The sequence below is a fragment of the Saccoglossus kowalevskii genome, chromosome 20 (genome assembly GCF_978046115.1).
Source record: "Saccoglossus kowalevskii chromosome 20, keSacKowa6.1, whole genome shotgun sequence".
NCBI lineage: Eukaryota > Metazoa > Hemichordata > Enteropneusta > Harrimaniidae > Saccoglossus > Saccoglossus kowalevskii.
In genome coordinates, this window is record NC_140660.1 from 3,231,426 (window position 1) to 3,252,745 (window position 21,320).

Here is a 21,320-nt window from a genome sequence, read left to right on the forward strand (position 1 = left end):
ATCTATCTAGTTTTTACACTGTATCCAACACGGTGTCCCTCTTAGAGTTTATAATGGTCATCCCATGGTGTACAACTATCCAGTTTGTATAGTGTATCAACACAGTGTCCCTCATGGAGTTTATAATAGTCACCCCATGGTGTACAACTATCTGGTTTTTACACTGTACCAACACGGTGTCTCCTCTTTGATTATCTAATGGTCATCCCACAGTGTTCAACCTTTAAGTTTTTACACTGTACCAACACAGTGTCTCCCCCTAGAGTTTCTAATGGCCATTCCTTTGTGTACATCTATCTAGTTTTCACACTGTATCCAACACGGTGTCCCTCTTAGAGTTTATAATGGTCATCCCATGGTGTACAACTATCCAGTTTGTATAGTGTATCAACACAGTGTCCCTCATGGAGTTTATAATAGTCACCCCATGGTGTACAACTATCTGGTTTTTACACTGTATCAACACAGTGTCTCCTCTTTGATTATCTAATGGTCATCCCTCGGTGTTCAACCTTTAAGTTTTTACACTGTACCAACACAGTGTCCCTCTCCTGGAGTTTATAAGAATACGAGAGAAGTCGGCCAATCGCCAAGTCGGCCTGCAGGAGAAGTCGGCCAGTCACCAAGTCGGCCGGGCGGAGAAGTCGGCCACTTCAACTCTACTAATAGGCAGGGAGACTGTACAAATCTATGTTCGTAAGCTACAGAGCAAATTGCTGAGTTCATATAGGCTACCTACTATAATAGTACAACCACTGCATGTAGGGCTGTTGGGTACCAGGCGACCCCTACATCACAGCATTCGACAAGCAAAAATATTGACCATTCGCCGATACATGGCAGTTTTGGGACTCATTCAGGGTGATCGCATTGAAATACTTATTAGAAACTTTTGACAGATATTTGTTACTCATACGTTATCATTGGATCTTCATTTTTTTAAAACGAAATCTTGCAGTGACACACATGTGTGCCATGAATAATAAACAATGCGAACCTGTAGTTGAGAGAACGTGCCGGCGGCCATATTGTTACGTGGATAGCCTGGCTTTACCACCCTTTTCACGGGGGTGGCAATGTGTCGGTGCATGGTGATTACTAGAACAATGTTTGATTTTCTCTTTCAATAAAACCTTATGGCAAAACGGAAGTTCAGTGAGGGAAGATTACCTGTAAGGTCATAGTTATTTAGCCAGAAAGAACTAATTATGTTTTGTGCATAAAATATAAGTCTTTTCGTTTTGCACAGAATACATAAAAATGACAATGATTTATCTAAAAGGAACAAATAATGTCGTGTTTAATCACAACTATACTCATTGTCTAAACTGTTAATATTTGAACTTGCCGAGGGTGCGAAAGTGTGAAGTTACACAGGGAATGTATCAGGTATGGTTGATCGACGTTCAATATGAAGCCTTCAAATAAACATTACATAAAGGACAAAATAAACTGTGCTTACGGTACTTACATGGTAATTATAATTTAGCGCACTTGATAATTTTAGTTTATGTACGACCATGGAGGTAGAAAAGAGAAGGAGTCCTTCTCTTTTCTACCTCCATGGTACGACGAAATGTCGGCAATTTAGGGAAAAAATGTATGTGCGGTGAACAGAGATATACCATGGAGATTTATATTTTGAAATCCGTACTTGACGTTCGATAAATATTTTGTATATACTCAACGCCTACGAATGTAGTATGTACCTTAAAGACCGATTAGTCAATCAAATACAAAAAATGGATTTCCCCGTGGTTAATAAATACGAAGCATAGTCCGATTATCCGTGGCCTTTGTACACCTTCAATAGCAGTGTAATCTTTGTCGGTGTTTTTATAATAAAAGAAACGCAATTTGTCTGTAAAAACATCGGCAGTTATCACCTTGGACAATAGATGTTAATCGGGTCGGTGTGATGCTTGCTGACATACATCCTGTGGGGTCATGTACTTGGCATACACAAAATAATAGCGCTCAAATGTTGCTCAATCTTTATTAAATAGAATAACAGACTAAATCAGACGGGTATGAACCGGACTTTGGTTTTACAATACAATGTACATTGGATGTTCATTTATTTAGCTCCATGATTGAACAATGTGCTTTGCGGTACGACGCAGGTTACTGTCAGAGTGGACTGCCGCTAAAGCTCGTCAAAAACACAACACAACTGAATCTTTATTAAACACAAACAAGAAAAACATTTTCAGTCCGATGCATTCACTCTGAAATCCCTTCAGTACTCTGTAAATAGAAAGACATGTTATTCACTAACTGTCAATTAAGTTTAGTTTATTCAAGACACAATCGCGTCTCCTGGGAGACGGATATGGTTAAAATAACAATTAAATACATTGAATTCCTAGTCTGTAATGTAATAGCTGACTTCTCACTTACTCACATTTTTTTAATAGTACATGACGCACGAAAACACATTTTCCGTAATCAAAGTGTACGAACGCAATCTGTACTGTAAAAACCGACTTCTGACTTACGTCTATACTGTACTGGCCAACTTCTCACTTTCGTACTTGACACATGAAAAACAATGTTTGTAGTCATTATGTACGAACGAAGTCTGTACCGAAATGGCCGACTCCTCACTTTTGTACTTGACGCACGAAAACATATTTGTAGTCAATATGTACGAGCGTAGTAAGTACCATGTCCAGTAATGATCGACTTTTCGAGAAAAAAAATGTAAATATGTTTGAACGTAGTATGTACGTAATGACCGACTTCTCCGATGTTTCACTGGCCGACTTCTCCGATGCTCACTGGCCGACTTCTCCGTTGTTTTGCTGGCCGACTTCTCCTGCTGGCCGACTTCTCTTGTTACCGTTTAGAATGGTCACCCCTTGGTGTACAACTGTTTACAAGGTTTCAACGCAGACAATGTCCCTTCCAATGTTTATATTGATCACCCCTTGATTTACTTCAATTCATGGAGTGCATTGCACTACACTAACACAAACAATGCCCCCCAGGATATATAATAGTCACTCCTAGGTTTACTTCTATCTAGTTTTTATCCTGTAAGGTTTTACCTTATAACACAGTCCCTCTATAGAAGGACTGGCCTTATAAAAAGCAAGGGGCCCCTCCCAAAGATTCCAATGGGCGTGCCCTTTGTGTAGAACATTCTAGAAGGCTTTACACTGCACCAACACAAATAGAAAGCAACTTTATGAAGCGTAATAGATATGTGTCAAAGTTTACGGGTCATGTGATGCCAGACACAAAGCCCAGTTCTCACCACATTAGACTGTCTGTCGTGACTGATACGCCTATAAGCTGTTGAATCTAAAACACAGGTAGGTACGGGAAATAGATTGTAAAGTCAGTAGTTATAATCGTACAGTATAATGTGTAGACAATTTCTATTTAACTACATGTTTATATGCAATGAGTATTCAACTAATGCTAGTGTACACAATGGTTAAGGTGTGAACAATACATAATTCATACTGTGTCTGCAGACTGAATTGTACCATGGACTTTAATGTCTAAGATTGTACAAGTCATGCATGGCGGTTAAAACTATTGTGTATATACACTGAATTGTACAAGACATATAGGACAGGGCATTCTTATATTGTATCTGTATATCGTATGACACAAAAAAATGTTTTGTTTTCATTACTTATAAATATCAAGAACACAAAACGCAAGTTCTAAGAACTGTTTTTCATACCAGGAAACAGTTTGTGTAGCAACAGCAGCCATTTTGAAAGTTCAGTCGAAACTGAAGCCAAGCCCCTACCCTGACTACAGCCCCTTGAAATAGCAAAAGAATCGTCACAATTGACACAGGGAGTCAGGAACTCAAAATAAACCACACTCCTTCTGGAAGAGATAGAAGGACTGTGAATAAACTTGACGTCTACGCTGTATGGGGGGGGGGGTAATCTATTGGTTTCCGTGTATAACAAAACACAAGGGGTAAAGTCTTAAGCCATTTCATATGTCTTTTAAACTAGAATACACAGACCATAGAAAAGTTAAATTGAAAAATAATTGGTGAATATTAGATGTTCTTTTAAATTTATTTGTGTTCGTACCAAAATTTACTATACCGATATTAACAGAATACATTAAGAAAACATATTGACCCGATTTACGAATTCATAATCGGGAAAAAATGCTGGAAAAAATACTGAATTAATAAAAATATCTGGCAAAATATATAACCTTAGTAATATTTTTGTTAATGGCGGGATGTGCTACATAAACCCAAACGACGCCAGAACGCTGTATTTGCCGGTCAAGCAGGAGAGAAGTACAGGAGATCGAGTCTCAGTGCAGTGAGAGCGGAAATCAACCGACACGTCAACTAACCAACGTGTAATTGCAACCCGAATATTATGGAAGACCACGAGTTCAATACTGCCAACAACACCTTCAAAGGATTAATTAATCAACTTAAAATTGGGGGACTTGATTAAGTTATAGACATAAATTGTAACCTGCATGGAAGAATTGAAGAAGTAGACCGACACCAACGTGCTATCACAGTCCCAGTGATGCCTGTGGTGCTATCGACGAGTGACCCAGTTAGCACCGTTTAATTCCCATTGTAGCGTGTTAGTACAGTCTACATTGTTGTGTGAATGCAATACGCCGCAGTGAACAAAGACGCTGCCACCGTCTATTGGGGAAAGCTTGACCTGTGTCACCTGATCGAAACTGGTTGCTAAGGACGTGAAGCTTGGCTACGGGAGATCTCGCAGTGAGCGGAACATGGAATATTAGAAAAGTTTGGGTTGATTTAACGTTTTATTTTGAGAGCCGTGGTCAGGAAGAAATGCAAATCAATAGAAAAAAATCGTTTAGTGAACAGCAAAAAATAGTTCCGACGATGACTATAAGGCACAGGCAAAAATGGATGCCACCAATAACAACTGGTGTTCTTCAGCGGCGTTCGAATTGTACCGACAAAATTGTACTAAATTAGTTAGTAACGGAAATTTATAATAAAATAAAATGAAACACCAACAAAAATCTATAAACTGAATATAAAAAAAACTGGTAAATTCTGTGTTAGAAGTTTTGTTAATTAACCCATTAACGTTCCAACTGCCTAATTTAAATTTAGATGTTAATGGGTGCATAATAAAATTATAAAAGAAAATCAAAACACAAGAATCGTCTCATTTTGAATTGAAGGTAACTTGGGTAAGGTACTAGATATTATTATCAATATTCATAATTCAGGGTACTTACGGCAAGTGATCAAAAATTAATTCAATTTCAGGACAGCTTAGAAAAAGTTCATAAAGTCAATGAATTTCTCGAATTTCGAGAACATGTATGAAGAGTTCATTGTATTGGATTGCGAGTGGTGTCTTGAGTATGTCTGTCTGGCGTTGGTGGCGCTCTTGATAGTTGTTCCGGTTGCGATAGTTATCACAGCCTTCATTGCTGTATTGGCGTCGAAAAGTGGGCGGCTTTCTGGAAGAACGAGAGTGATTTCTTCAACGGAAATCGGCGTATTAGCGGTAGAAATAAGTCGGCCATGTTTATCGACAAAACGACGAATAAACACGGTAAATCGTAGTGATCGTTGTAGTGTGCTGAAGCGAGTTGAGTCGACTATATTCTCAAGATTGATGTATGTTTCATTTGGTTCGTCACCTGCATTATTTATCAACAAGTTTAAGATTCTCATTATTTATAGGGAGAGGATAACCTAAAAATACGACGTACTCAATGTTTTAGATACACACATTATAGTCAGTGTGATATACGATGACATAGGATACCAGGTACTCAATGTTTTAGATACACACATTATAGTCAGTGTGGTAGACGATGACATAGAATACCAGGTACTCAATGTTTTAGATACACACATTATAGTCAGTGTGGCAGACGATGACATAGAATACCAGGTACTCAATGTTTTAGATTCACAGATTATAGTCAGTGTGGTAGACGATGACATATAATACCAGGTACTCAATGTTTTAGATACACACATTATAGTCAGTGTGATAGACGATGACATAGAATACCAGGTACTCAATGTTTTAGATACACACATTATAGTCAGTGTGGTAGACGATGACATAGAATACGACGTACTCAATGTTTTATATACACACATTATAGTCAGTGTGGTAGACGATGACATAGAATACCACGTACTCAATGTTTTAGATACACACATTATAGTCAGTGTGGTAGACGATGACATAGAATACGTCATATTAGAAACAGATGATTATTTCCATAAATATATTCTCTAAAAATTTTCAAGAGAAACATACACCCGTCGCGACTGATTAAGATTGTCGATTTGAATCAAGTTCACGCTGCTATGACTGTCAACTTACCGAAACTACATCTACCTACGTTCAACGACGACATACAAAAATGGGCGAGTTTCAATGACGTTTTTAGTTCGGCAAAGATACACGGCTTGAAATGTACAAAAATGTCAGTACCTCCGCGCCCAATTGTTTGGTGAAGCCGCGCACACGGTTGATGGTTTACCTCTGACGGACAGTAATTATAAACATGCTCTCGATCTACTGAAGAAACGATATGACCAACCTCACAAGATAACTAATGCACATATGAAGGTATTGTGAGATCTGACAAAATCGACGAGCGAATATGACATCTTCAGAACATTTTACGATGATTTAGAAACAAATATAAGAAGACTCGAAGCACTGGGAAACGGAAGCGTCTTACGGTGATTTATTGGTACCCATTATTTTAGAGAAACTGCCATGCAATATCCGTAGACAAATTAGACGAGAATTCTGTAAAACACATTGAAATAGCTACATGCCATTTTAGCGAATTTACTCAATACATGAATTAACAAAATCTTTATTTAGCTAAAATGCCAACAATCTCATTGCGAGAATATACTTTAATTTAAATTAGCCACATCTTGAATTAGCAAAATTACAGATTAACTAAATTAGCTAAAATGACATGCTAGGTAAAAAGGCGTTTTTAACAGTATAGGCATAAAGAGCGCAATCTTGCCGAGCTACGACGAGCAATTAATACATAGCTGTGTAGGGAGGTGCTCCTGAGTGCTCAAAAGTGTGACCATTTATTACCTGGATAATGGCAAAATCTATACCCATATTTATACCAAAGTACCATTTCTGTCATCACTGTTTATTCCAAACAAAATAGTTACCGTATTTGCTCTATTAGAAGAGCATCTCCAATAGAAGCACATGTAAGCCAACAGTTGCATTGTATATTGATTTATTAAAATATGTATTTTACTGATCGCTCATATACGGACCTATGAGTATACCAAATCGCAAAAATATTAACCGATATTTATACCTATCTAGAGCAGAAATAAGACCGATACTTATACCTAAAACCCTTTTCAGGGACACGTCCCCATTAGGCAAGTTCTATGTATTGCCCCCCGGATAGAAGCTAGAAGCCGTTTCTGGAAATGCGTCCAGAAACTCAGTAATGTACTGCCTCATTCTACACAGATATTTGAGGAATGACAAATGTACGCCGATCGACTCCGACGAAGAAACCGACGGTATGCTCGTGTTGTAAAGAAACTCACTAACACAATGATTGTATAGTGGTAATCGATTATAACAAACGAAATGACATAGTCAAATGGGACAGACGTTGTTTTATTTATCTTGGAAACCATCGTTTTTCTGATTGTAAATCGAGAAATACGATGTGGGCGGACCACCACATCTAGACTGGCAAAGTCGGGACTTCTTTTTTGTTTTACAAAAAGAAATAATTAATTGTTCTTTTATTCCTTTTAGCGTGATCGCGAAAACTAACCTGTCCGCTAATGCTAGTTTTCGCGTTCACGTTAAAAAGGCTAAATTGTCAATTATATTTTTTTTGTGAAACAAAAAAGAAGTCCCGACTTTGCTAGTCTACACCACACCTCGCTATGCACCAGGACGGAAACGAAACGCCGGTCAATGACTTCACGTGCGGATCGTAATTCGCGATTTAATGCTGCCTCGTCGACTCAAACACATGTCAACTGTGCGAGAAATGAAGATACCCCACGTGACTATCAGAATGAGCCAGTTCTGATAAAACCCACAGTTGTCCCAAGTTCCGCGAAATCGGATGCAATAAACGTGACCATATTGACGAGAGTTCTACATGTTCGTTCATCACAAGACATCTGTCCGACAAACTCAACATTAAACCCGACCATAGTGAGTCTGAGGATATTAGATTGGCGACATTTGGAGATATCGGCCCACAAATACGATCATTCGATGTAGCAACGTTCACACTTCAAACCTTATACGGACCTCGAACTATTACCGCTCTCATCGTTCCCCGGATCTAATATGATCACCCGCCCTATTTTTAATTTGCCACACACGAGGTTTAAAACTGTCACATCTGTTGTCAAACGTGAACTCGTTCGAACTGTCTGTATTAATAGTGGCTGACTACTATAGGAACTTTGTTGAAGACCATGTAATTCGTGGTAACGGCCCGGTTATACTGCTATGTGTGGTCGAAACTCGGCTCTACAGGTATAGGAAATATGCCTGACATTAATTCCACTATGTTACACGCCGCCATTAGCACATGTGAAGAAGAAAATCAACTTCAAATCTACTGGGATTTGGAATCGATTGGTATCAAAGACGAATTTCGACACTAAAACCTATAAAAATGAATGATGAAATGAAATATAAAACTTATAAAAATAGCAGCTTGAAAAATATTAGTTCAAATTTAGACTTGCCTTCATTTTACCGATATCACTAGAATAAATCAAGAAAACTACGCACGTGACTGTATTTACAGACAATTAACGGTTACACAGAAAACACGGTACAGTTGGAGGCGTGGTCTGTTCAGAATTTGTCAAGAACCAATCACAAGACTGGTTATAAACCAGTTGAGCGTGGCTAACCGAGTCTTGGCACATTCTAAATAGGCCACGCCTCTAACTGTGCCAACATTCCGTTGACTGTTAGAATATTCGGTAGGTAATTGTGAGGTTGGTAACAATAACATTTCAACAAATCAACCCATGATTACTGCTACCTTTCACACTACGACACGAGGACAGAGAACAACTCGTCCGCAACGCCTTCGCGACTACTACAAGGGGTCACATTCTCTTTCTGAATGTATGGTTGTTAGATATGCGAAGCGCTGTTTGGAGATTATACGCCGAGACAAACTGTGTTATAATTGTTTAGCTAATCATCTCTTGGGAAACTGTGCATCGAAACACACCTACAGACACTGTCAACGTAAACATCACTCATCGCTTCACATTCATGGATATATCGTAGTAACCCGGGAAATAATAGCAGTGCCAAATATGGATCTAATCCCAGTGGGGATACTCGTCACAATTCTGGATTACAGGCAGATATGACCACTGGATATAATACACCGGTTTATTCGGCCAATAATGGAAAACCTACTAACATGCACGCATACGCTCAATAAAAAAAGGACATTCGATCTGCATACTATTTCCGGCAACAAAGCGTAAATCGATGCATTGCTCATACCCGAGATATCGACTTCGATGTCCAATCACGGCGATTCCGAACTATTGACACTTTCATACCCGGTTATCACTTGTTATGACATCGACATTTTAATCCGTGTCGACTACTACTGAAAATTTCGTCCGTGAAGTTATATGTGGTAAAGGTCCTACAGTCGTGTCATATCCTTTTGGTTTACTTATTATCTGGTCCCAAACTTAATGGGAAATTTACCACTGCTGCTACTAATGTGCTACACGTAATGACTGACACTTACAAAACTGACATTGCTATCACGTTATACTGGGATCTTGAGTTCGTTGGCATCAAAGATGATACACGCTCTGATAATACGCATACAAAGGAAATTCGAGTCATATCGTGATACCAACCTGCGCCGAGAGGACAATCACTTTGTTGCTAAGTTACCATGGCATCCAGACGACGTTCCACTACCTACGAACTACAACGTTTCGAAATCGCGAACGCGATCCATAATTCGCCCTCTACCGCCAACTATTGTTGTCATTTACGATAGAATAATTACTGATCAAGAAAAACAAGGCTTTATTGAAGTCGTCAAGAACGATAACATTGCATGTGATCATTACCTGCCACATCGATCAGTAAAAAAAGATTCCGAGACCACGCCAATTCTCATTGTACACGATTACAGTTGTAAGAACAACACTGATACTCCCAGCTTAAGTGACTGCCCCAAGGGGGGGGATTCTCTGAATAGAATATGGTACGTAAGCTAAAGTAAAAAAAAAACGCGTAAAGGGGGTGTTATTTAGTTATATGACGCGTATACGCGTGTATCGTGTTAGGGTAATAAAGTGTGAAAAAAGGAAACTCATGAATTCATGTTATCTCAACTTTGGAAACAGTATGATTTTAGTATGTATATAGAGTATCTATTTTAAGTTTCTGGACTGGAAAAGGGGTATTAGCTCACAAAAATAGCTACGTCTTTAGAGGCTTTTTTTGAAAAGTTATACTTCAGCATAAGTACCAAATTCTGACATTCCGACCTCAACTAATGAGTTCTTGTTGTTTCAACCTTCGCTCGTGATCCTCGAACATTAATGAGATTCGATAACTTGCCGGAAATGATAATTAACTGAAGACCGCGCCCGACGTCGGTATTATTGGTATACACAGTGGAATACCGAGAAAGATACACTTACTTAAAGAGATATTAACATTCAATCACCGGCCCGGGACAATTAATTACGAAACGTGACGTCATCAGTCATACAGGGTCATTGTACGACCCGCTTGGTTTATTATCTCCAGTACACGTAAATCCACTGGGAAAAGTAAATCCACTGGGATGAACCTTTAAATGAGACTATGTCTAACAATTGGGAATCTTTAACTGACGATCTAAATGAGATCACAAATACTATATGAAATCGTCAATATTATAGTGAAACCACAGATGACTCACACAACAACACAAACGACTATGAACTGAACGTTTTTTCTGATACTTCCATGAAAGCATATAGTGCCGTTGTTTTCTTCAGGAAAACCAACAAAACGGCCATTTTATGGCAAAAACCCGAGTCGCGTCGATCAACTGCAAAACACTGACTTCACCTCGTCTCAGTAGAGTTGATGGCAGCCTTAGTTGTCACGTGATTGAGCAAGTTTGTCTGCAATGCGTTATCTCCGAAACTGAACATTACTGAACGCGTATTGTGATGTGAAAGTCAAATAACATTACATTGGATTAATAGTGATAGGAAAGTGTCTTTATTCATTGCTAACGGAGTGAAGGAAATTACCGGCTACGAATACATGTGTAAATATTGTCCCACAGCTGACAATCTAGCCGACCTACTGACTCGAGGAATTACCTTAAATGAATTGAACATGTATTCTTGTGCAAGATAACTGTCAATCTGCCCGCTATTCGATTCGTCTCTCTTCAGTGATGTTGAACGTGACACGAATCCGCGCACCGATGACGTCACGCAGAGATCAACGAACTATGTACCGGGGATTCCCTCGATCTACGTTCTTACGTCAACATCGACGCGTCCGCCGATGTCAACATCATCGTGTTTATTCGCGGCCCAAAGATACCGGTAGGCGTAAACAGAAACACACCCACAGTTTTTTGATGTGAAGGGCATTCATCAATTTGAGACGCGTCGTGTTCGAGACGGGACTTATAGCAACGTATACAATGAGACAGTTCCCTCCGCGGTTCAAATGGCTTCGAACTTAAACAAACGATTAACAACTCTGAACTCTAGGTGGCGCTCACACTAAATCTTCAAAAACAGTTCGACTTTACATGGTACGTGTTCTGTTGCAAGACACTGTATAATTAGTATATTGTGGAACATGATAACTTTTCCAAGGCAATTTGGCAATAAATTTGTTACCTTATCTGCGTGGATGAGTAGCACAATATTGTTTATTTTGACAATGCGTTATCTCCGAAACTGAACATTACTGAACGCGTATTGTGATGTGAAAGTCAAATAACATTACATTGGATCACTAGTGATAGTTAAGTGTCTTTATTCATTGCTAACGGAGTGAAGGAAATTACCGGCTACGAATACATGTGTAAATATTGTCCCACAGCTGACAATCTAGCCGACCTCCTGACTTGAGGAATTACCGTAAATGAATTGAACAATTCAAATTTTGTGTAGATTGGTCAACGATGGCTTCCTGTGCAAGAAAATTGTCAATCTGCACGCTATTCGATTCGTCTCTCTTCGGCGACGTTGAACGTGACACGAATCCGCGCACCGATGAAGTCACGCACGACGTCAACGAACTATGTACCGGGGATTCCCTCGATCTACGTTCTTACGTCAACATCGACGCGTCTGCCGATGTCAACACCACCGTGTTTATTCGCGGCCCACAGATACCGGGAGGCGTAAACAGAAACACACCCACAGTTTTTCATGTGAAGGACATTCATCAATTTGAGACGCGTCGTGTTCGATAAGGGACTTATAGCAACGTATACAATGAGACAGTTCCCTCGGCGGTTCAAATGGCTTCGAACTTAAACAAACGATTAACAACTCTGAACTCTAGGTGGCGCTCACACTAAATCTTAAAAAACAGTCCGACTTTACATGGTACGTGTTCTGTTGCAAGACACTGTATAAATCGTATATAGTGGAACATGACAACTTTTACAAGGCAACTTGGCAATAAATTTGTTACCTTCACTGCGTAGATGAGTAGTACAATATTGTTTATTTTGTTCGTGATTGTTAGTAGTTTTATCATAACACACTGGGTCATCTCGTATGCCTATGGACTCAATGTCTCAGAAACGGCAAAGTGACTCGTCTAGCTGCGTGTTGTTTATATAAGACTGGGGAATGAAGTTCAGACGTTTCACATACATTGGAAAAAAATGCGAGGCAGACACAATAAAAAATAAAAAAACGAGCACAGTGGGTAAAAAATAACATAATAACAAGATTCAGGCATCATGAAAACAAAAATATCCCCTTCTTGCCGAAGGCGCAACTTTACTAGGGGGTCTAGGGGCATGCCCCCTTAAAAATGTTGAAATCTAGACCCTCTGAAACTCTATTTCCTGCATTTTGAGGGTCAAATGTTGCAGACCCAAAAAGTTTCAGCTCGATTTTAGCGGGGGCGACGCCCGACCACCCACACTGTAGCGTGCCGAGGAGCGGCTCACAGCCGTCTACCGCTTTTACTGCGTCAAGTTGTTTTTTTAACTCATGCCGCGCCGCGCCCGAGCCTTTACTGGTATAATGCGGACTCAGGAATAATCTAACTGTAAACCGTAGGATTCGTCTATATTCTACGACAAAGAGAGCATTTTTCCTAGGACTTTCAGCCCCGCTAGGGATAACAATTAGTCCGCCTTTTACCCGACAACCGTATCGTGTACAATTGAGGTTGTAGGCTATGAGGGAACCAGAATTGTAATTGCGTATATTACAGCGTATGACATAGTGGGACTGTGTACACATATTTTGCCATCTGAGTAGTCGCTGTGTTGGTGTGGCTTGTAGTGTCACTTATGTGTGGGCTTCGAATCGACGTTCAGCATTATCAAAGAGGTTTGATTGGCAAACCTCAGTGACATAATGAATGTCGGCGCTGAAACACACTTGCAAATGCGCTATTCTGATAAAGTCACAAATATGAGGTTTGATTTTGGCGCGACTTGCACTACTTCGATACTTCACAATCACCTAAAAATACCTATTTAAAGCTTGGTAACGTTTCAGTTTGTACTCGTTGATCTGCACAACAGCCAGGGTCACAATCTTTGTTTATATGAGATCCATATATCTCGTGCATGCGTGGCGCGAGGACTACCGCTCTTTAAATTTATTTTCGGGGCCAGTACCCACATCTTGGTTCTTATTTTCATCAACAAAGGGGTGAAAACTAATTTTTTTCCTTCTCGTTTGCTGCAGGAAAAATAAGGATTGAGCAAGTTTACATGCCCTGTAACCGCAAAAACACCAAAGAAGTTATTATAATGTTTACGCACAATCCTCCCCTCTTGTGCACACCCAGCTCGTCACGGTGCCATCCGTACTCCCTCGGGCCAGACCACTTTGTGGAGCGCCGACGCGACGCCCTGAAGTGACCGGAAAAATAGCTCACAGCATATCATTTCTTATTAGCTCCATGATATCACTTACATCATCAACTCAGTAATTACATAAATCTCAGACTAGTATACTAGTGTGAGCATAAACATGATATCTCTCAGCCTATCAGCGTAATCTCGTTTACTAGATATGAAAAGAAAAGATAACCTAAACCATGTATTTTACCGCCATGCCTAAACAAACGTGGTACGCATTACTACAATACAAAAACGCCACGTTACCAGTCTGTTTGGTTGTCTGAGTTTAAATGTATTCAGTTTTCGTTTATTTGTTTTTACAACAAAAAAAGAACTAACCACTAAAATAGAATTTGATGACAACACTCATCTCAAGATCTGAATTGGATATGTACATTATTAACTGAGGTTGGTTGCAGGAAACGTAATTTTTGTAAATATATGAATGGTGATTGTTTTACGCATATGTATTATGCTATTCAATTTTATTTCAAAATTTGAAAATAGTACCAGTCAAATTATTTGCGTGTTCTAAAACTCACCATACGTAAAGGATATTTCTAGGTCAACTCGTGACCTGGCGACATTTGACCTCGAAAGGTGGCCTGCCAATCATTTTCGAAAAGATAAAATGTATCAACATGTTGCCTGGTAACATGTTTCCACGATTTTCCTAATAACAAGTTGAACGCTGTTTGCCTCTGGTGGTTGTATCGTGCCAAGATCGTATACAAATACAACAATTTGAAACGAGTTACTCCGACTCGTTTGGTGTGTTGAGTTTTTGACGTGTACTCAACACTCGTACTCTCAGAACAAACCAGTGTCGTTTGTTTTTATTGTTAAAATATCAGAATATACTTTTCTTTACTTGCTACGGCAAACCATTCGTATAATAAAACATGGGGCTCTGTGATTGTACACAGGGACTGGGATACAAATAAACAACAAATTGCGTCGTGTGATTATTCAATGTTAACTTTTTGGTAAATACTATCACATTTACTAATATTAAATATGTACATATGTGTACAATTTCCACTCAGGACTGTACACTGTAGTCCACTTTTATTGACAGTAATCACCACCACAACAGATGAAATATAACCCCACCGGGCATTCCCGATGAAGGACGTTATCCAATCTTAGTTTTGGTTGTAAGTTCTAGATTCCATTGCTATGTTTTGGAACGCCGTTAATTTGACGTGTCCCCATGAATAGATCTGTGTGAAAATATTGTAAACATATTCTGACTCTCACAATATTACCTATTCACATTTCAAACTCAGAGATCTACTCTAAATACAACCACTATATTCACAAACATGTCAGAGTTGATACTACTATGTACATAAATCAGTGAGTGTTTATTGACACCATATTTGGAATGATTGTCAAACTGTCAGTGATGTTTTCAACGAAAATACGTTTATTTTGTAAATTTAACTGACTAGGTCATGACACAGCTGTTTCGAAGGTTATGTTGTTGTAAATACATTGTAAAAAGAAGTCAATCAAACCACAATATTCCACGTTTTTGAAATGAAATTCACTGTCAGATTTACGTCGCGAAATCTTGTTCGCACTCACGGTAATATAAAACTCAAACAGCGCAGAATATAAAACGAATTCAGTGAAAATGAAAACAAACTTTACAAGTAGTGTTAGCAGAGATGCTTCTGTATTGATGAAATACAAAATTGAATCTGATAATAGTGAGAATTTCGTGAAATTCGGCGAAGTTCTCTCAACACAGCGGACCTACCACCCTACTGCGCATGCGCAAAAAACACAAAAAATGAACAGGGAATATTTAGACACTAAATTTCCAATTTTTTTATAAAATATGTTTTATTCATAAATTGTGAGTGCTTAATAAATATCAGAAAACTCTACTTTACCTAATAATGTATGTATGACGTCAGATACCAACTTATACACGCGATTTTGAGAGTATTTGCGAACGGAGCCGACAGGTTGTGTTGTCTTCAAAACGGCAGACTACAGTGTAATGATCACGTGCAAGTAATGACGTCATTATGTTCTATTTTTAGGTGGAATGTGTGAAATTGGTGATTAGTGTTGTTGTGGTCGTTGTTATAGCAACACTGATATATCATGACTTCAAACACACCACGGTGGGTGGAGGAGCCAGGTGTTGGTTTGTGTTACTATGCTCGTAACTGTGGATTGAGTGAATTTCCGAGTGAAGTCTTTGATGAAAGTCGTAGAAATGTTGTGTGGATATGGCTGAATAGAAACAATATTTCAGAAATTCCAGAAAATATTTCTTGTTTACGTCACCTGAGATCACTGTTGTTATATGACAACAATCTGAGAACAATTCCAGATAACATTGGAAACCTTTCACAACTAGAAGTACTGTACCTGCATCGCAACCCATTGATAGATCTACCCGTGTCTTTGAGAAGACTAAAGAATCTGAGGTACTTCTCCTGTGACGTCATAGACGGTATTTTAGAAGAAGATGTGAGGATTATGAACAACAAGACGGAAATCAGAAAACTATTTGATAAAGTGTTTAAAAGAAAAGGTAAACATAAATAGATAAACAAATCCTGGTAAACAAATCCTGGTAAACAAATAAACAAACAAATAAATAAATACAAGTTTACCACGTGACCAAATTAGAATATTTTTTTTCAAAATGAGAAAAAAAAATTAAAAGTGAGATTTAAAAATTTAAGACCCGTTGGGGGGGGGGGGGGGTCTCGAATGGTCACGTGACCAACCGAAAACCCGAATTTTTATTTTAATCAAGGATTGATTTTAGCTATTGCCATTGTCAAAAACGAAATGCACAGGCAGTCTGAATATCAGTGAAAGTTATTTTGAATTTTACAATGTGTTTTTTATAAAATTGTGAATCGAATGTTGGGCTAAAAATATAGCATGTGTAATCAACGTGTTTCCGTTAGACTCGTTCGTTGGCGAGTGGATTATAGTTGCTGAGATTTATCAATTTAAATCCAAGAATTGCAACCATTATCTTAAAACAGAGATTATGAGGTCAGTGTCAAACCTTTATTTCATTGATCAAAAGTTCTGTGCTCACAATGTGACTTGAACTCGGTCAAACAACTGATGATGACAATATTGACATGTGCCAGTTTGTAAACACGAGTAGGTAATCGGAGTTTAGAGAATTCAAGCACAGTACACGGGAAATGTTGTTACAGACATCAAGTAATTTATAACACTGAAACAGATATTTTGTAATAATTTATTTTCAAAACAGGGAACGAAATTGACAATAGAATCAAATATAATTCTGTTTTTCTTTCAGTCCTCTCAAAACTCAAAAATAACTCCCATATCAAATGATCCACAGTCAATGTTGAGATAAAATGACAGTATTTTTGAAATCTGCTAATCTTGTAAGCATGCATAGTTTATGTGAATTGTATCTGAATGGGAACAAATTTGAAAAAAAGAATATTAGATAATATTAATTTATGAATTAAATCATATTCTATTATTTTAAATACCAAGTAATGTAAACACATGGATGACCCACAATTCATGTTACAACTATCTCGGTGCTGTTCACATATGCACATATATTAAAAACAAAAATGACAAAAGATTAATTATGCCCTTTTTAATAAAGTATTATTATTAATTTAGGATGTAACAGTTATCTAAAAATAAGAAAAAATATATATTTTTAATTTAATTCTAATAATTTGACATGTTTATAATTTACACAATTCAGGTCAGCTCTCATGACCCCAGTCACACAAGATAAAATATAACAATTGTTAGTGCCTTTACCGATCAAAGTCTTGTTAGAAACTTGTTAAATCATTTTACAGTATTGATTAGATTTTGATACATAATTATTAGGGAATTTATGTTTTTATAACAACAGTTTGCTCAAAACTTGATACATGCATAGTGTTTTTGTAGTTGAAAGTCTAACTCTGATTTAGAATTAGGGCCAAGTAAAATATATCCTGTGTTTCCAGCAACCTTTTATACATACCAATATTTGTAAGTGAAATCAAAAATTGTATTTAAATCAAAAATTATTCTTCATGTCACATCCCTAAACAGTTGTGTTCTTGTATATCATAGTTTCTCTTAATGATTTGACTCTGGTATAATGTACCCATCAGTTGTTTTCATTTGTTCCTCTGGAATTTTTTTTTTTTATTGTCATCATTTTTGATTTGTGTTCTTGAACTTGAGCATGACTGAAGTGATGTTTCAACAAAGGTCAACAGATTGGTAGGTTATTTCCACTTTTCTTTCCTTGCAAATTAGCCATGGTCACTTCTTGTATTTTCCTTTGTTTAGTGAATGGTATTTATTGAGATTTAGAACTTTTTTGTAAAAAATGAGTTAATATCATGGCAAATAACTTTTCTCTAATCATTTTTCTAATCTGTAGTTAGTCCATTATTATGTTCTTGTAATATCCAAAGAAATTATTTTATCGGAAAAAATAAGCTAAAAAAAATCTACTGGTAGACCACATTTGTTTTATTATCTGTTCCACTCGCTGATATAGAACCACTCTCTGATTGCAATGAAACTTATGACATAATTTCTCTGGGATTATGCATGGTTCAGAATATCCATTAATTATCAAATTTACATCATATTTACAGTTTTATTTTTTTTAAATATCTTACCAATCATTCATAAAATGGTGATGTAACTCACCAATTAATCTGTGCTTATAATTTTTTGCTATGAATAATTTTCTAATTTCCATTCCTTTCAACAAATAAATAAAAATAAAAAAATAAATAAAAATAAAAAAAAAAAAAAAAATGAGGAATAGCTTTGTACATAGGTGTTTCATAACCACATACCTTAAATTAAAAAAAATAGAATCTCAAATTACAGTGAATTCTTGATTAAATCACAAAACATTTGTTGATAGAAAACCAAAATTTCTATTGAAACACAATCCCTCAGGTTTTCACAATGTTTTATAGCTATAAAACACAGAATTAAAATAATTAGTTTTAAAATTAGAATACCATATGATGGTGAAATCTTAACTGATCAAACTTAAAATAAAACACAAAAACTAGCTTAAATAAGTCCTGAACCATTGGTCCAAGAAAAGAAATCTGTGATGAATGTAATTTTGGAGAACCAAAGAATGATGCTAGCAATCAAATTTTTTAAACCGGTATAAATTATGAAAATTCATCAAATAATTAATACGAAATTGTAGTTTTAGAATGGCTACATTTTGGAGTCTTATGAAACCTAATTGTAGTTCTTAGTTGAAATCCTTACATAAATATCTAATCTGCATCAAATAACCAATTTTAAGCTCATTTTTCATGGGTAATCTGCATACAGTAAGCCGATTTTAAATGTATTTTTAATAGATAGTCTGATAAAACCGTTCAAAACTGTTTTCATACACACACAATTGTTTGTGCTCTGACACAGACCTGATTTGTGTTGATTTAATGTTGTGCATAATACTGTAAAATCTGTATTAGATACAATGATACAAATGATACAATGCAACAACCACATTGCTCCAAAGCCAACATATGCCTGACAGAATGATGTAGTTTTTCACTTCCCCCATCGATTTGTTGTCAGTACCGGTCAAATTGCAGGAATGTCAGATAGTGACAGTGAGTGAGTTTCTTTGTTTGTTAACATAATGCATGATAAGGTGCTGGCAAATTTGTGATTTTTTTCAACAATGTAAACACAATTTGTCTCCCTGATTAAAAGTGAGTGTCTTCACAGGAAAGACACAGTCTGTAGTTGTACCCTGACAAGGTCGTGTGAGTTGCGCCCTCTGTACAGTGTTACCATGGCTACCAATATGAATATTCATTGAAACTCATTGCAAGAAGGCTTAAAATTTGCAAATTCGCAGTATTGATCTTGATTGATTGACGAGACGTACACTATTCTGTCAGGCATAAGTGGGGTCTGACGCTACTCGGCCGGTGAGGGCGCCACCCATACTTACATGTCAGGCTACAACTGTGGATGTGGCTTGTATTTTAGCATCTACACATATGATGATTGTTACAGTGGCACATATATAAAAACTTGATTAGCTATAATAGTCAAAGCTTACAAGTTGCAGTTCTCAGAATAACCATGGGGCTAGTACATGTATGTAAAAGAGTTACCGTAATGTCAAAATTAAACGTCTCGGATTAATTCAAAATATCAACGATAACAAAATTACAACTATAAAATGGTTTAGAACTAAAATAATAACAAAGACTGCAACAAAAGCCAAATAAAAATGTGTATATTAATCTACATTAAATGGTGAAAACAAGAATATAAAAAAAATGAGATAATGATAATAATGTTGTTGCGATAAATTTAGGGGAAGTGTTGCTGCCTTATTTCCATACATAATTTAATATATTGTGCCAAAGGGATAGGCATTTATTTGTTGTTTAATAACATTATGAATTTGTTTTCATTTTCAATTTTTTTAAAGTGTGGCACTTTCTTCTCTGCTGTCAAATAAATAAGCTATTCTTTTGTGTCTGGTATCTTGAACATGTCATTATGAAATGATATTCATTTTCAATCTGGTTATTGGTACAGAAATTACAAATTCTCTTTTCCACTGCAGTGTGAGTATGTCTGCCTGTTTCTATTTTGAGGCAGTGGTTCCCCATCTGAATTTTGTCAGAATTAGTCACAGTTCAATATTTTGGAGTTCAGTTAGGTAGTTTTCTAATTTAAACTCTGTTTTAAATATTCTATTGTTCTAAGTTTATTGTTTGAGTATGCATTCGGTTTGGAGTCATCATGAATTTTTTTTTAATGCATTAAGCATTACGTCCAGAACCACTGGTCTGATTTTTGGTATGAAGGTACCCTGTTGGATAGAAATTGAAATTTGTTCATAGATCAGTCTTTAATTCTGCAAATTGGGTCAAAAAAGATAAAAATTGACATTTTTTGCAATTTCTCAAAAACCTTCAGTCTGATTGAGTTCATATTTAGCTTATAAGTACGTAGGCCGCTCATCTGTGTAGCTTGTTGATGTGGTACCATTTTCTTCATTTTTCTATTTTTAGTGATTTTTTTATCATTATTTTTAACTTGTTTTGTTCAAATCATATTTTTTTTTTAAATTTTCTCCAACCATCATACAGATTGCTTTCATGTCAACCATAAAGTTTTGTCCATTTTGTCATGTGATGGAGTTTTCTTTTAATCTTGTATTTTTAGTGATTATTTTAGAG

General features: G+C 37.0%; 1 protein-coding gene and 1 long non-coding RNA gene across 2 annotated transcripts in view; one reads left to right on the top strand and one right to left on the bottom strand.

The window, feature by feature from the left end:
* Nucleotides 1-1,971: 1,971 nt before the first annotated feature.
* Nucleotides 1,972-2,672, bottom strand: LOC146729900 (uncharacterized). The gene is made up of 2 exons (XR_014927871.1): nucleotides 2,499-2,672; nucleotides 1,972-2,247 (listed from the first exon to the last, which is right to left on the bottom strand). It is a non-coding gene; the product is annotated as an uncharacterized LOC146729900 (long non-coding RNA).
* A 575-nt stretch (nucleotides 2,673-3,247) lies between these two features.
* LOC102806314 (uncharacterized) overlaps nucleotides 3,248-21,320 on the top strand; it is a 78,380-nt gene continuing 60,307 nt past the window's right edge. Inside the window, exons 1-2 of the mRNA XM_085494636.1 lie at nucleotides 3,248-3,317; nucleotides 16,152-16,651. Of these exons, the coding sequence (XP_085350762.1) occupies nucleotides 16,216-16,651 (436 nt within the window). The 5' untranslated portion in view covers nucleotides 3,248-3,317; nucleotides 16,152-16,215. The remainder of the gene's footprint in view (nucleotides 3,318-16,151; nucleotides 16,652-21,320) is intronic.